Below are 14,240 nucleotides of genomic sequence, written 5' to 3'. Positions count from 1 at the left end.
ATCTCCCCAAAACTATCCTCCTCTCACCTTAAACATATGTCCTCTTATATTTACTAATGTTATCTTAGGAAAAAGGTGTTGGCTGACTGCACTATCTATGCCTCTCATAATCTTATAAACCTTGAAGTTCCCTCTTATCCAAAGAGAAAAGTCCTAGCTCTGTCAACCTTGTATCATAAGACATGCTCTCCAATCCAGGCAACATCCTGGTATATATTCTTTGGACCCTCTCCAGTGCTTCCACATCCTTTCTGTAATGAGACAACCAGGACTAAACATTAGTTTTGTTCTATTATAACTAATATTTATAATTAGTTTTTTTTAATTATTTTTTAAAAATTAAGACATAAAGCATGGTAACAGGCCATTTTGGCCCATGATTCCCCTGGGGAAAACCCACATAGACACAGGGAGAATGTACAAACACCTTACAGAAAGCACGAGATTCGAACCCCAGTCCCAGTCGCTGGTGCTGTAAAGGTGTTGCGCTAACTGCTATGCCAATTGTGCCGCCCCAAAAAACCGAAGTCTGTAGAGTCTGGACAACATGCTAATTAAAGTCTTTTAATGTATTTTATTATGAATGCTTTGAAATGGGCACATTCATTGCAAATTTTGACCTCCAAAGTCTTCACGAGTTGTACTTTAAATTTAGATCTACAGCATGGTAACATTTTGGCCTATGAGTCCAATTACAGCCCTGGTACATTTATGAATGGTGGGAGGAAACCCATGCAGACATGGGGAAAACGTACCAACTCCTTAAAGACAGCGCGGAATTTGAACCCTGGTTTCAGTCGCTGTGAGCTAACTGCTATACTAATCATGTCACCCATTATGGGATGGAGGGTGAATCCACAATCTATCATGCAGTTTCAGAAACCACTTAACACATTATTCAATTCTTTAATTCTGTGTGTGCATCATGCCTGCACGACTGATTTTTTTGGGAGGGCTAGTTTCATTTATTATTCTGATGTAAAATATCCTGTGAGAGCCAAGTCTTTTTTTGGGTTGATCTGTATATTTTTAAGAATAAATGCATATGGATTGTTGTTATTGTTCAATATGTAATAGCACTTCAAACATCCTTCAGGAAAGCACCGTTATGGAGCAGACTTGTGACAAAATTGTGAATTGTTGTTAATGTTTCTATTCAAAGTTGCAATGAATGTAGAAATTTTGCATGCAAAATTACATATTTTTTCATGGAGAATGTTGACTTGTTTGTTGAAGAATTAAGTAGGGAATACAAGTGAAATGGAAAAGCAAAAAATTCTTATCATGCTAGATTGTTGTAAGTAACTTTTTCTTCAATTTGCATATTAGGAGTGCAAGGAGTTGTAGACGCCTACCGTAACTGTCTTCCTCAGGTCAGACTATATGGACCAACAAATTTTTCCCCCATTATAAACCACGTAGCAAGATTTGCAACTACAGCAGCCCAACAGTCAACAGCATCGGTGAGTTGGTGTGTTTGTAATGTTTAGCTTTTGGTATGCACGAGCAGGAAGGTATCAGTTGTCTCTGCAACCTTGATTACACAGACTGGATTCCAAAAAAAGATAAACCTATTAGAATCAGCTAACCTATGGCTATCCCTGAAATAACTTTGTGAAAGGCGTAAAAAGGAGTTGGATTTGTACTGCTTTCATTTATAATTTTATTGCACTGACAAATTCTCTTCAGTGCCTGCTTGTGCTATACAGTACGTAGTGTTGGAGAAGACCCAAGGTTAGTATGAATGTGACGACAAGGCTTCAGTCTGCATTTTCTGCTCATTTGTCATTTCAATGCAAAATTGATAAGTAGACTGCACAGGAGCATTTGAATGTAACAGTGCTGTATCTTTCCATAATTCTACTTCCATTAAGTTCAAGTTTACTAGACTATTACTAAAATGGCGGCACTGCCAGAGCTCCTAAAATGGCAGCACTGTTGCTGGTGTGGATACCGGAGTGCAGAGACTCAGCGCTGCTCTGTAGGGTTCAGTTACACAGTCCTAATGCTGGCAGTTCTGTATAAAGGCTAAACAGCCTGTTAGAGGAGCAGTTGGTGTTTTTTAAACTAAAATCAAGATGGCAGTGCCTGTGCTCGGCAGTGGCCATGAGGGGGATTGAAGACTCTGAGGGAGCAGCGGATTAGCGCAGGGCATCAGAAATGGGGAGAATAACCCCCTCCCCCATTCAGAAGAACAAGGAGACTATTCTATAGGACTGTGACTATGGCAACAGAGCAGTGAAGGGCTCAGTGGCTGAGGGACCTACACAGGCTGTGCACTTCTGGAGACTGGCTTATGGAAACCAGGTATCGGAGCTTGGATTCGAGAGGGTACTGAGAGAAAGAATGGCTCCTGATGGCCTTGAGTATTGAAGGCTTACTTATCGCCACAGAGATTTGGATCTGAGCTCGGAGTCTGCGCAGTTGTAAAAGCTGTGGGAGTGTTGGAGGTGAATTCACAAACAGTGACTCTGAAGGGACCCTCTTTCACTTCTCCGTCATTTTATAAGGTGCGCTGGGCAACATTAGTAGCGACGCTTTGACTTGCAGAGGGCAATTTTGTGTAATATAACACATTCTTTACTGGTATATGATGATAAAGGAATCTTGAATCAACTGGGTTGCATATGCAACCCGACAAAACAGCTTCTCTCTGATCCTCGATGTACACACAAAAACGCAGTGATCACATAATGATTAAAATAAACATGTATAAATATTTGGAATTATTTACGTAGTTAGGGAATTCTGTTCATCAATCTCACAGCCTGTGGGAAGAAGCTGTTACCTATCCTGACAGTCCTGATTTTTGATGCTCTTGTACCACCTCGATGGTAGTGGGTTAACAATACTGTGCACTGGATGGAAAAGGTCTTTTATAATTCCTTGAGCCTTGTTTAGAAAATGCTCCCTGTAAATGTTGTCAATAGAGAAAATGAAGACTCCAGTGACCTTGGCTACCGCTGTTTTGACTTCTGGTCTGATGCTTTGCAGCTCCTATAGCACACAATGATGCAGCCAGACAGCATTGCTTGACTGATAAATTGTAGTACATTGGGTAGACCTGCAGAAGAGGTGGTTTGGCAGAATGAGTCATTTGAAGTCAGATGTTGTCACAAGTAAAGAAAACATGGTGATAAATGGTGGAAATAAAAATTTGAAAAGCTGACCTATGCTTATCAACAGTGAGATTTTGTGTTTCATACAAATGGGCTACATACGTACAGTCATGCAATTAAAGTTGATCAATGAAAGTAAGTTAAGCCATTAATGGAAAAACAAACCTTGATTTTATATTTAGAGGAACAGAATAAATCTCTGAATTTACTATCACTGATGAACCACTCTATATCATTCACTTAGTTTGTCCCTCTGTAGGGATCTGTAAGCTTTCTTTTTTAAAGTATGGTACTGTCAGGTGAGAGTGTACAGGGATCCCTGCAATGGCTTTAATGTCATCAAGCTAGCTGAGCAAGCAATTGATCACACTTGCATATTGTATGTGAAAATATTTATAAAACCACATTTTTAAAAATTATCCTTCTTGAACATTATACATAGTTTGAAACTTTGTATGTGATTATTTGAAGAAATAGATGTAGCAATGAAATATCTAAAATTCCTAATGTGACAGGAGTCTAATGTTGACCTTGTGCAACAACATAAGGTTTGGGGGGATTTTATACTCTGACAAGTGTGAAGTCTAGAGAACTGAAATGTCATGTCAGTTCATGTGGTTTCCTTTGATTCTGATGGAGAAAGTTGGAAAAAAAAAAGTAACTTACTGGCATGTCCTCTTGGTCACTTTGGAACTTTCACATGAAAATACAGTTAATGAAGTTTTTCTGGTTTCTTTACTGAAGGTGGTTACTGTGAAATATACAAAATGAAACAATAGTCTTTAGATATTAGCTCAGTGTGTAACAACTTTAGATGTGCTTATGAGCACAAAAGAGATTTGAATGATTCTAACAAAGTTGCTGAGGGGCTTGAGGTGCTAGTCAGTTTTTAGTAGTGGCAATTAATTTAAAATATCTAGTCTTTTTAGACTCAAATCTTGCCTCCAGTTTGGGTCACCATCCTACAAGAGGCAGTATTGAAGAGTGTATAAAGAAGACGCGAGGATATTTCATGGCTGAAGAATACTAGCTTTGAGAAGCAGGCAAGCTGGATCATGACATCTCCTCCAATACCGCAGTCTCCTCTATTCCTGTGACCTCAGTAGCCGTACAACTTCCTGGCTTTTCCAGCGGTGACCCCGAGCTCCAGGCATCCATGTCGCCCTCAAACCCACTGAAGTGATTTGATTTGGAAACTGTCAGCGCATGAGGCCCTTCCCTTTATAGCCAGGAGTGAGTCCTTGACTGCTGAGCCCCTTGCTAATCCACAGTTGTGTTCTTCTCCCAAGCCTCTCCACCTCAACAAGTTGATGTTCTACTTCTCTGGTGCCTTGTGTCAGTCTTCGGTTCCCCTGAAACCTCCAACTATTGCCATTTGTGCCACTAAGCATGGCTGCCACCATCTTGGGCATAGATCTCTGTGGGTTATTCGATGTAAAATAAAACTGCCTGCCCTGTCCTTCAGGCAGTTTAAACCAGTACAGGGTGTGGTGAACAGCTGTACACTCATTTATCAGGCTCTGCCCTGTTCTGCTCACACCAAGACACAAGAGAAACTTGTCCGTGAACTACTCTTTGCAGATGATGCCGCTTTAGTTGCCCATTCAGAGCCAGCTCTTCAGCGCTTGACGTCCTGCTTTGCGGAAACTGCCAAAATGTTTGGCCTGGAAGTCAGCCTGAAGAAAACTGAGGTCCTCCATCAGCCAGCTCCCCACCATGACTACCAGCCCCCCCACATCTCCATCGGGCACACAAAACTCAAAACGGTCAACCAGTTTACCTATCTCGGCTGCACCATTTCATCAGATGCAAGGATCGACAATGAGATAGACAACAGACTCGCCAAGGCAAATAGCGCCTTTGGAAGACTACACAAAAGAGTCTGGAAAAACAACCAACTGAAAAACCTCACAAAGATAAGCGTATACAGAGCCGTTGTCATACCCACACTCCTGTTCGGCTCCGAATCATGGGTCCTCTACCGGCACCACCTACGGCTCCTAGAACGCTTCCACCAGCGTTGTCTCCGCTCCATCCTCAACATCCATTGGAGCGCTCACACCCCTAACGTCGAGGTACTCGAGATGGCAGAGGTCGACAGCATCGAGTCCACGCTGCTGAAGATCCAGCTGCGCTGGATGGGTCACGTCTCCAGAATGGAGGACCATCGCCTTCCCAAGATCGTATTATATGGCGAGCTCTCCACTGGCCACCGTGACAGAGGTGCACCAAAGAAAAGGTACAAGGACTGCCTAAAGAAATCTCTTGGTGCCTGCCACATTGACCACCGCCAGTGGGCTGATAACGCCTCAAACCGTGCATCTTGGCGCCTCACAGTTTGGCGGGCAGCAGCCTCCTTTGAAGAAGACCGCAGAGCCCACCTCACTGACAAAAGGCAAAGGAGGAAAAACCCAACACCCAACCCCAACCAACCAATTTTCCCTTGCAACCGCTGCAATCGTGTCTGCCTGTCCCGCATCGGACTGGTCAGCCACAAACGAGCCTGCAGCTGACGTGGACTTTTTACCCCCTCCATAAATCTTCGTCCGCGAAGCCAAGCCAAAGAGATCCCTGGCTCCTCCCTCTTAACCCTGTATGAAGGCTCCAACACCATAACCCCTCCCCGGAAAGCCTGGATCTCAGCACAGGATGACTTTCAAGTTTATTGAAAATAAAGGCCTACTGTTCAGTATCTCCAGTCTTTTGAGTTATTGATAGTGCATCACAGGGCTGTCAGAAAAGCATCTAGGCAGAAAAACTCTATGCACCACCCGGGTCCTCAGCAGTGGATATATCAATGATACCAGGATTTAAGTAAACTACAAATAGAACCTATGGTTTCTTCTAGATATGATTTTAATTATTTTGGTATATTTCCTATATATTTGCAGATGGATAAAGTATAATAGATTATTAATTGCAATATATAATTTAGTCATCAAGATAAAAGCAGCACTTTTTATTTGGATAACTGAACCACAAATAAATATAGAAAATATACTTTTTAATTGTTCAAGTTATTTGCAGTTGTTAACTTAATATTAAATTAAATCATATTTAACATTTACATTGGTAGGCAAAATTTTAAATCATTGAAAATGTTTCAGCTGAGAACTCTACAGTTTCCTTCCTTTTGATTTTTAGTTTTATGTTCTCTGTTGTCCCTGTTGTCCCAATTGAGGTTTATAACCTATAGTACTTTTTCAACTGCAGCAGCATTATCTGTTTAATCCACTTTCCTCATGCCAGATCTTGAAGGTATTGACTTTGATTTATGAAGGCCAATGTGCCAAAAGCATTTTTTTAAACCCAGTACCTGTGACGCCACTTTCAAGGAATTATGAGTCTGTATTCCCAGGTCCCTCTGTTCTACCACATTCACAGTGCTCTATCTTTTACCGTGCAAATCCCTGGTTTGTACACCTCACACTTATTCACATCAAGTTCTCTTTGCAATTTTGCAACCCATTTTTTATAACTGATTCAGATTCTGCGCAACCTTTTAAAGCCTTCCTCACTGTCTACTATACCCATCAATCTTGGTCTGAAAACTTGCTGATCCAATTTACCATATCATCCAGATCATTGATATAGATGACCGACAACAATGGACTATGCATTCTGTGTGTCACTTGCCTCCAGTCAGAGAGGTAGTCCTCTACTATGACTCCGGCTTCTCTTGAAAACCCAATGTCTAATCCAATTTAATACTTCATCCTGAAAATAGTGAGGATTTGAACTTTCTTGACCAATCTCCATGTGAGACCTTGTAAAAGCCTTACTAAAGTCTACATGGACAATGCCCACTGCCTCTTTCCTTCATCAACTTTCCTGGTAACCTCTTTGGAAAGCTCTAGATAGGTTGGACATAACCTGCCATGTTAACTATTCCAAATCACTATGTGTATATCCAGTCTCTTGGTCTATCTCCCACTACTGGTATCAAGCTCACCAGCCTATAATTTCTTTGATTATTTTTAGTCATTCTTAAACAATAATACAACATTAGCAAACCTCCAATCCTCTAGCACTTCACCCGTGGGTGAGAAAATTCTGCACGTGCTCCTACAATTTTTGCTCGAACTTTCCTCAGTCTGAGGTAATATCTTGTCAGCTCCTGGGGATTTATCCACCCTTATTTGATTTTAAAATAGCAAGCAATCCCTTAGTCACTTTTATAGACTGTGTCCATCTCTTGACTAAATACAGATGCAGAAAATGAAGATGATCTCCATCTCTTTTGCCTTCATGCAGATGACCACTCTAGTCTTCAATTTTACCCCTTACTTTCTTTTTGCTTTTAATGTATTGAAAGATAATGTTTCCTATGCCTGTTGGTCTTGTTTTTAATTCTGACAAGAACAGTACAAACTCTGGACTCTTCAGAATCTTTAACTGTCCCCCACTTACCAAGCACAAAATAACTTCCCCCCCCCCCCCGCATCTTCACTTGCCATCAAAATTAGCCTGTTTCCCCAATTTGGAATCTCAGCCCAAGGACAAACCTTATCTTTTTGCCATCCCACTGTTTGAGTTGGTAATAATTTAAGAATCAATTCAACTTTTGTGGAAACTTGTGCCTTGGCAATGCTTACATCATTCTCTCTTTCACATCGTTCTTATTTATTTATGCCCTTATTTGGAGAAATAAATTGTTTATCCAACATTTTGAGGGACTATATAACTAGAGGATAATTAATATTTGAGTGTACCTGTGTGCTTTTTTCAAAATGAGCAATGGAATGTATTTTTAACATCACACTAAGGTGGCCCTATCTAACCTAATTTACCTTTTATATATTTGGGTTTTTTTTTTAAACAGCAATATTACATCCTACTGATCATCACCGATGGAGTGATAACAGATTTAGATGATACACGACAGGCCATTGTTAATGCTTCTAAGCTGCCAATGTCCATTATCATTATTGGTGTTGGTGGGGCAGATTTTAGTGCCATGGAATTTCTGGATGGAGATGACGGCATTTTGAGATCACCCACTGGAGAAGCAGCTGTGCGAGATGTTGTCCAATTTGTACCATTTAGGAAATTCCAGAATGTAAGTATTTTGTGTATGCTGGTATTACAATTTTGAGGTTTACTTCATTTTAAGAGGGCCAAAAAGGTATTCATTTCTGGAAGAGAAATAATTTAAATATTTGGCCTGCTCCGCGGATCAATACTATTTACTTGCTGTTAATGAATAATAATGTCCTTTCAAGTTCCATACATTTTGATCAATGTAATATGCAAAACATATTTCCTCATGCCAGATCTTGAAGATACTGACTTTGATTTATGAAGGCCAATGTGCCAAAAGCACTTTTTCAAACCCAGTACCTGTGACGCCACTTTCAAGGAATTATGAGTCTGTATTCCCAGGTCCCTCTGTTCTACCACATACATTCACAGTGCTCTCTCTTTTACCGTGCAAATCCCTGGTTTGTACACCTCACACTTATTCACACCTGATATGGGTTTTTTTGAGAAATGTACTTTTAGCACTCTCCTCTAGTTTGCCTACCGTTGTAAAAAGGTAAAACACATACCTTTACTGGAAACTTTATTTTGCACTGTTGCACAGAAAATGAGAATGATTGAAACTTGTGTTTGTCCAGTTGTGTTTGAAGCAAAATATCAACTTTGTTTCAGTGAAATTTAAGAAATATTCCATTATGGTATAATCCAGATAGAATGTTTTTAAAAAAAAAGTGGACATTTTTCTTCTGACTACTAAATGATGTGGACTAAAAGCAAAACAAAAACCCTGGAAATAGTAAGCAGGTCAGCCTGCATCTGTGGCATAAAAGAAGTTGGGGGTTCAACTGGAAACTTTCTTTTTCTGACTTGCTTAGTATTCAGATGTTTTCTTCTTTTATTTCAGATTTCAAGCATCTTCACTTAATTTTCCAATTAAATTATGGGGTCTAGATATCTTGGTAGTAGGCAGAACTAAGAAGACTGACAGGGAAATGCAGATGCTTCAATCTTCAGCAGACAAAGAATTGCTGGAGGAACTTAGCAGGTCAGAAATGGTCAGTCAGTGTTTCACGTCTGAGCACTTTATCCTGTTTAAGATAGAATTGGTAAAACTATATAGGCAAAGGAGAAAATATGGTGGTGGCGGGGGGGGGGCCCAAGTGTGATAGAGTATAGAATCAAAAGTGTGAGAAGCTGAGAGACAGGAGAAGAAACTATTAGGAAGGGGGGGAAGGGAGAAAGAAAAGTTAGAAAAGAAAATTTAAGTACAAGAGTAGATAAAGAGATGAAAACAGTAAAATTAGATGGTGTTGGAAATAACCTAAAATTAGAAAAGTTAATGTCATGTGTTTAGTCAAGGCCCTTTCAAATAGGGCAAAAGTCCAAATGTAAAGGCAGGAAACCTCCACCAAAGCGCATAACCACGTATCTTTCTGTGCAGAGGCTGTCTCTGAGCCGAATAATCCACCCATTTCAGAGAGGGATAATCGGTGGAGCACTGCACTTTGCGATCGATCTGAATGTACAGCCATGCTAAGTGGCTATTTAGGGGCGGGCTGATGATGCTGTCAGCCTGTGACCTATCTCCCTGTTCCTCCCTCTCCCTCTAAGTCAGAGGCGGGTGGCAGGAGCCATCCAGGGGCGGGTTGGGGCTGCTAGGATAGCAGGACCAGTGGGGGCTGTCAGGGCAGCGGGAGTGGCTGGTGCAGGTTGGGACAGCCATATCTGGCCGCTTTGGCCTTCGGAGCAGTTCTCTGTGGCTCAAAACGCAGCAATGGCCGTTTTCCCTACACATAATCTCCCACGCAGCTGGAACTGTTCTGGGAACCACAGAGCAGTTCCAGCTGCCAGGGGGATTGTGGGTAGGGAAGACAGCCATTGCTCTGCTGCATTTTTATGGCGGTTGGCACTATGGCACCAGTCCCTGCCTGTGTCAGATCCAGAGGGCACTACAAGGTGCCTCTGGATATGAATGGGATGCTGGAGCAGCCTTTTAGGGCTGCTGTCCGAAAGGTAAGTTCTTAGTTTTCCATTCGCTCCTGTAGCCGGCCTCAAGACGGCCTGACATGAAATGGCCTTTAGGCTGTCCAAGAGGAATAAGATGTGATGTTCCTCTAGTTTTTAGTTAGTTTAATCCAAGCAATGCACTTTAAAAAGCCTTCAAAATTTCCTTTATCTTTCCACAGGCTACCAAAGAAGCTCTTGCACAAAGTGTATTGGCTGAAGTTCCTCGACAAGTGATGTGCTATTTTAACATGCGCAAGCTCGCTCCTCTAAATGAGCAAAAACTTCCACATAAACAGAAGCTGCCAGATGAGCAGAAGCTGCCAGATGAGCAAAAGCTGCAAAATGAACCAAGTGAGCTAAATCTTGAAGACTTGCTGGATTTCTAGTTAATGGGGAATAATAATTTCTCAAATGCGCATTTCTCTGCGTTCCATTGCATTTATTAGACCTTTCTCTTAAGAGCTGCACTCCAATTACTCACCATTTCACAATGTGTTTCTATTAATTTGCTCATCTCAGCATATTCTGCATGATTCTCCAATACTTTCAAATTAAAATTGTGTTTCTCAATTTATTTTGCATCACAATATCCCATTTTATATAGTCTGACTGAATTATGTGTCAAAAATTTGTTTTCAACTTTGAAATTATATTGTTTGTAATTTTTTTGGTATCAGTGTACAACATTGAAATGAAAATTTGTATTGCATGATGTATAGTACTATGCAGAATTAAGAACATTAAATACTTGGCCAAAATTTTTTTTAGCAAGTTAATTTTCCCAAAAAAAATCCTAATGAGAATCTGGAAGCAATGCATGCAGTAAAAGCATAAAATGCCTGTTTATGTGAAAGATTTTGATGTTTACTTTAGAGATGGATTTGTTATTTGAATCTGTTATTTTTCTTATCAGACTGTTATTAATGGCTGGCAAATAAATAAGGTAATCATCTAATTTGCTTTAGATGTGTCCAAATCTTTTCCATCTCCAGTTTGATACACCATACTGGAAATTGAAGTCTCTGGCCACAATACCTTGTGAACCTTCAAAACAACTTGGTAAAAATGCACTTTTTTTTTTTGCATTGTTTCTCAAAGCTTATTTACATGATAGTAGATTCCGCCCCCCCCCCCACCCCCCCAAGGAATCTGTCAATAACAGTGAACAAAATGCTGCAATTCACAAAAGACTTTGCAATTTTTTCCCCAGAGCTGAATGAAATAAGAGAGGTTGGAGAAAGGTGGAAGATCCAAGGTTAAATTTAGACATACACAGCACAGTAACTGGCCCTTTTGGCCCACAAGCCTGTGCTGCCCATTTACACCCAAATGACCTACACAAGAGAAAACCCCACAAAACATGTGGAGAAGGTATAAACTCACTACAGACAGTGCAGGATTTGAACCCCAGTCCCGATTGCTGATGTTGTGACAGTGTTGCACCTGAAGAGTAACTGGAAATGTGCTATTTTTCTGTAGTTTTGATATCAACGAGGCTGGAAGTTCCATTAGCATTGGAAATATATAGGACCAATCAAAAACTCTTCTGCCTAATGTTTTTGGTGCGATAAAGCTTGGAGTAAAGTTCCGGTTTCTGTATTGTGCATGCAGTTCGTGCAATTGACATCATCTGCCCAGGAAGCCAAATGTGTATAATTAAGGTGTTGAGGCTGGAAGTGTTTTCCTGGGCAAGAATGGTGGTTGGCTTATCCTGACTGTACATTTCTAGGATTTTATGGAGATAGACCCCAACACTTCACAAATTTTCATTCCATTAAGCTGCACTTTGCAGCTAACAAACTTCTCACTGGGCTGGAGCTAGACTACAGAATAAACGAGTTAAGCGTTTAACCAAGACCATGTTCACTGCAGAACTACGATCATTCTAATTTTAATCATCAAATTGAAATTCACACGCACTTGTGTTTGCGCATGCTCAGCCAAGCTTCAGATCATCAAAGACCTATTGAAATGTGAGTGGCATTACACAACACATTCACAAAAAATCATGTCCTACTTTTAATTTTCAGATATCCATGGGCTGTGGCTGAAGAGTGATTTTTTTTTTCCCCATATGCAGATATCAAGGTCTCTGGAAATATGGGAATGAACTGTTCTTGTATCTTTAAGGCCTGATCAGTACAGAACTAAAGTGTCAATGGATATGTACGTTCGAACCCTAACCAGTCTCCACTGAACCACAGAATCCCCTGGCCACAAATGCCTTAAAATCCTGAAATGTAGCATTCTGCCTCCACTATAATTTTTAAAAACAATGCTGGAGAAAATAGTATACTTTACATAACAAAGACAAAGGTACATAACCAACATTTTTGGCTTGAGCCCTTCATCAAGGTATGGAAAAATGTCGTCAGGCATCTAAACTATAATCAGAATTTATTGTAATGAACAAGAAAAGATATTTGGTGTTTGCAGCTGCATCATCTAGTGCAAGTATTTATATTATAACCATTTTACCACATTTCTATTTAAAAAAGTAAGGCAGTGTTTATCGTTCATTGATAATTCAGGAATCTGATGGCAGCGGGGAAGAAACTATCCTTGTGCCGCTGAGTGCTTGTCTTTTGGATCCTGTACTTTTTTCCCCCCAATGGTAGCAGAGGGAAGAGGCCATGGTGGGGGTGTTTGAGGATAGCAGTGGCTTTTTTAAGACACCGCGTCATGCAGGTGTCCTCGATGGAGTGAAGTCTGGGGGGCCTGTGATGTCGCAGGCCAAGTTCACAACCCTCTGGAGTTTATACTTGGCACCTCCATACCAGGCAGTGATGTAACCAGCTAGAATGCTCTCTTCGATGCACCGTAGAAATTTACGAGAGTCATACCAACAGGGTTGCCGCCAGAACGTATGTTAGAGGGGGGCTCATTCATTGGGTGGGAAGGTAGCAGATACCTACCTGTTGTTAATGTCATCCGCCCCTCTGACCTGGGGCATGAGGATGCTCTTTTTATGGTGTCACTGGACAATTCTGGCGCTTGACGCATGCTCGTGACGCTGGCAGGGGTAGGTGGAGTCACCAGCACGTGTCAGCCGACATGCTATTGATGCAGGAGGGAATAGGGCAGGACTGATGGCCACCAGCGTATTGGTGGGGAGGGGGGCAATGCCTGCAGGTGCACCCCCTTGTCGCCGACCCTGCAGACGGCAACTCTCACAAAGTATAGCCACTGGCCAGCCTTCTTTGTGATTGCATCAACGTGAAGCTCCAGGACAGACCCTCCACGCAGGAATTTGAAATTGTCTCTGGACGGACGGCGCCGTTGCACGAGCTTGGTCGCGAGGCCCACAGAAAGCACACGTTTGAGCGCTACCCCGCCCCGCCCCGCGCGTGGTCGCGCGTCACTTTCGCCGCATGCGCAGTCACCGAGAACGCAGTGTCGGCCGAGGGCGGGGCGGGTGGGCGGTGCCTTGTTGGATGTGCCGAGGGTGCGGACACTTCGCCGAACTTCCGTCACGCTTGGAATCAGGGCTTCCAATCAATCAGGTGGGTTTTTAATGAGTATATTCTTTACTGGGTCTTGTCTGACTCTCGTGGGAAGAGGAGGGGCGGTTTCTTTTCGTGCCCGTTCATCAAGCCGGGCGTTTCTCCGCCGTCCCGCAGCGGGTTGGCGTGAGGGGAGCCAAGCTTCAGCGATCTCCCTGAGCCCGGCGGTCTTTGCTTTGCTTGGTCCGCTGCCCCATAACGTTTAACCCTTTCAGGTGAAGGTGGAGCGTGTTGGCTTGTGGACTTGGTGGGTGCGGGTGCACCTTGGGGACGTTCCGCCGAGCATCGTGTGTTGTTCTTGGACATTTTGAGCTGCTTCCCAAAGAGAAAATGCAGTGAAGGGATCCACCCCCTACCCCCATCCCCCCTACCCCCATCCCCCCTACCCCCATCCCCCCTACCCCCACCACCCCCTACCCCCACCACCCCCTACCCCCACCACCCCCTACCCCCCCACCCCATCCCCCCCTACACCACCCCCTCACCCTGATCCCAAAGAAGGCGAGACTGCACCGTGAGGATCTTTGATCTGTGGGGCAGGCAGGGTTGGGTCTGGTGGAAAATGACCTAATGTGTGGACGGGGCTGGAGAAGTTGGATGCGGGAAGGGTTGGGGCGTCACAATTGGGGTT

At 42.5% G+C, this 14,240-nt stretch overlaps 2 protein-coding genes and 2 long non-coding RNA genes across 12 annotated transcripts in view; 2 read left to right on the top strand and 2 right to left on the bottom strand.

Annotated features, from left to right (window-relative positions):
• LOC138755638 (copine-3-like) overlaps positions 1-11,061 on the top strand; it is a 47,102-nt gene extending 36,041 nt beyond the window's left edge. For 3 of the 4 annotated variants that reach the window (XM_069921992.1, XM_069921991.1, XM_069921990.1), the window contains exons 14-16: positions 1,330-1,463; positions 7,942-8,178; positions 10,286-11,061. In XM_069921992.1, the coding sequence (XP_069778093.1) occupies positions 1,330-1,463; positions 7,942-8,178; positions 10,286-10,492 (578 nt within the window). In that variant the 3' untranslated portion in view covers positions 10,493-11,061. The remainder of the gene's footprint in view (positions 1-1,329; positions 1,464-7,941; positions 8,179-10,285) is intronic. The other variant, XM_069921993.1, reaches the window with a different exon arrangement.
• Positions 1,650-13,334, bottom strand: LOC138755641 (uncharacterized). Its single transcript, XR_011352440.1, has 3 exons — positions 13,022-13,334; positions 3,786-3,870; positions 1,650-3,064 (listed from the first exon to the last, which is right to left on the bottom strand). It is a non-coding gene; the product is annotated as an uncharacterized lncRNA (long non-coding RNA).
• LOC138755639 (copine-3-like) overlaps positions 13,174-14,240 on the top strand; it is a 52,868-nt gene continuing 51,801 nt past the window's right edge. For 5 of the 6 annotated variants that reach the window (XM_069921997.1, XM_069921995.1, XM_069921999.1 and 2 more), the window contains exon 1: positions 13,177-13,609. The gene's annotated coding sequence lies outside the window, so the exon portion shown is untranslated. Of the gene's footprint in view, positions 13,610-14,240 lie in introns of all 6 variants that reach the window. The other variant, XM_069922000.1, reaches the window with a different exon arrangement.
• Positions 13,602-14,196, bottom strand: LOC138755642 (uncharacterized). Its single transcript, XR_011352441.1, has 2 exons — positions 14,095-14,196; positions 13,602-13,921 (listed from the first exon to the last, which is right to left on the bottom strand). It is a non-coding gene; the product is annotated as an uncharacterized lncRNA (long non-coding RNA).

Source organism: Narcine bancroftii, chromosome 2 (assembly GCF_036971445.1).
Source record: "Narcine bancroftii isolate sNarBan1 chromosome 2, sNarBan1.hap1, whole genome shotgun sequence".
Classification (NCBI taxonomy): Eukaryota; Metazoa; Chordata; class Chondrichthyes; order Torpediniformes; family Narcinidae; genus Narcine; species Narcine bancroftii.
This window is presented reverse-complemented; position numbering and strand designations above follow the sequence as displayed.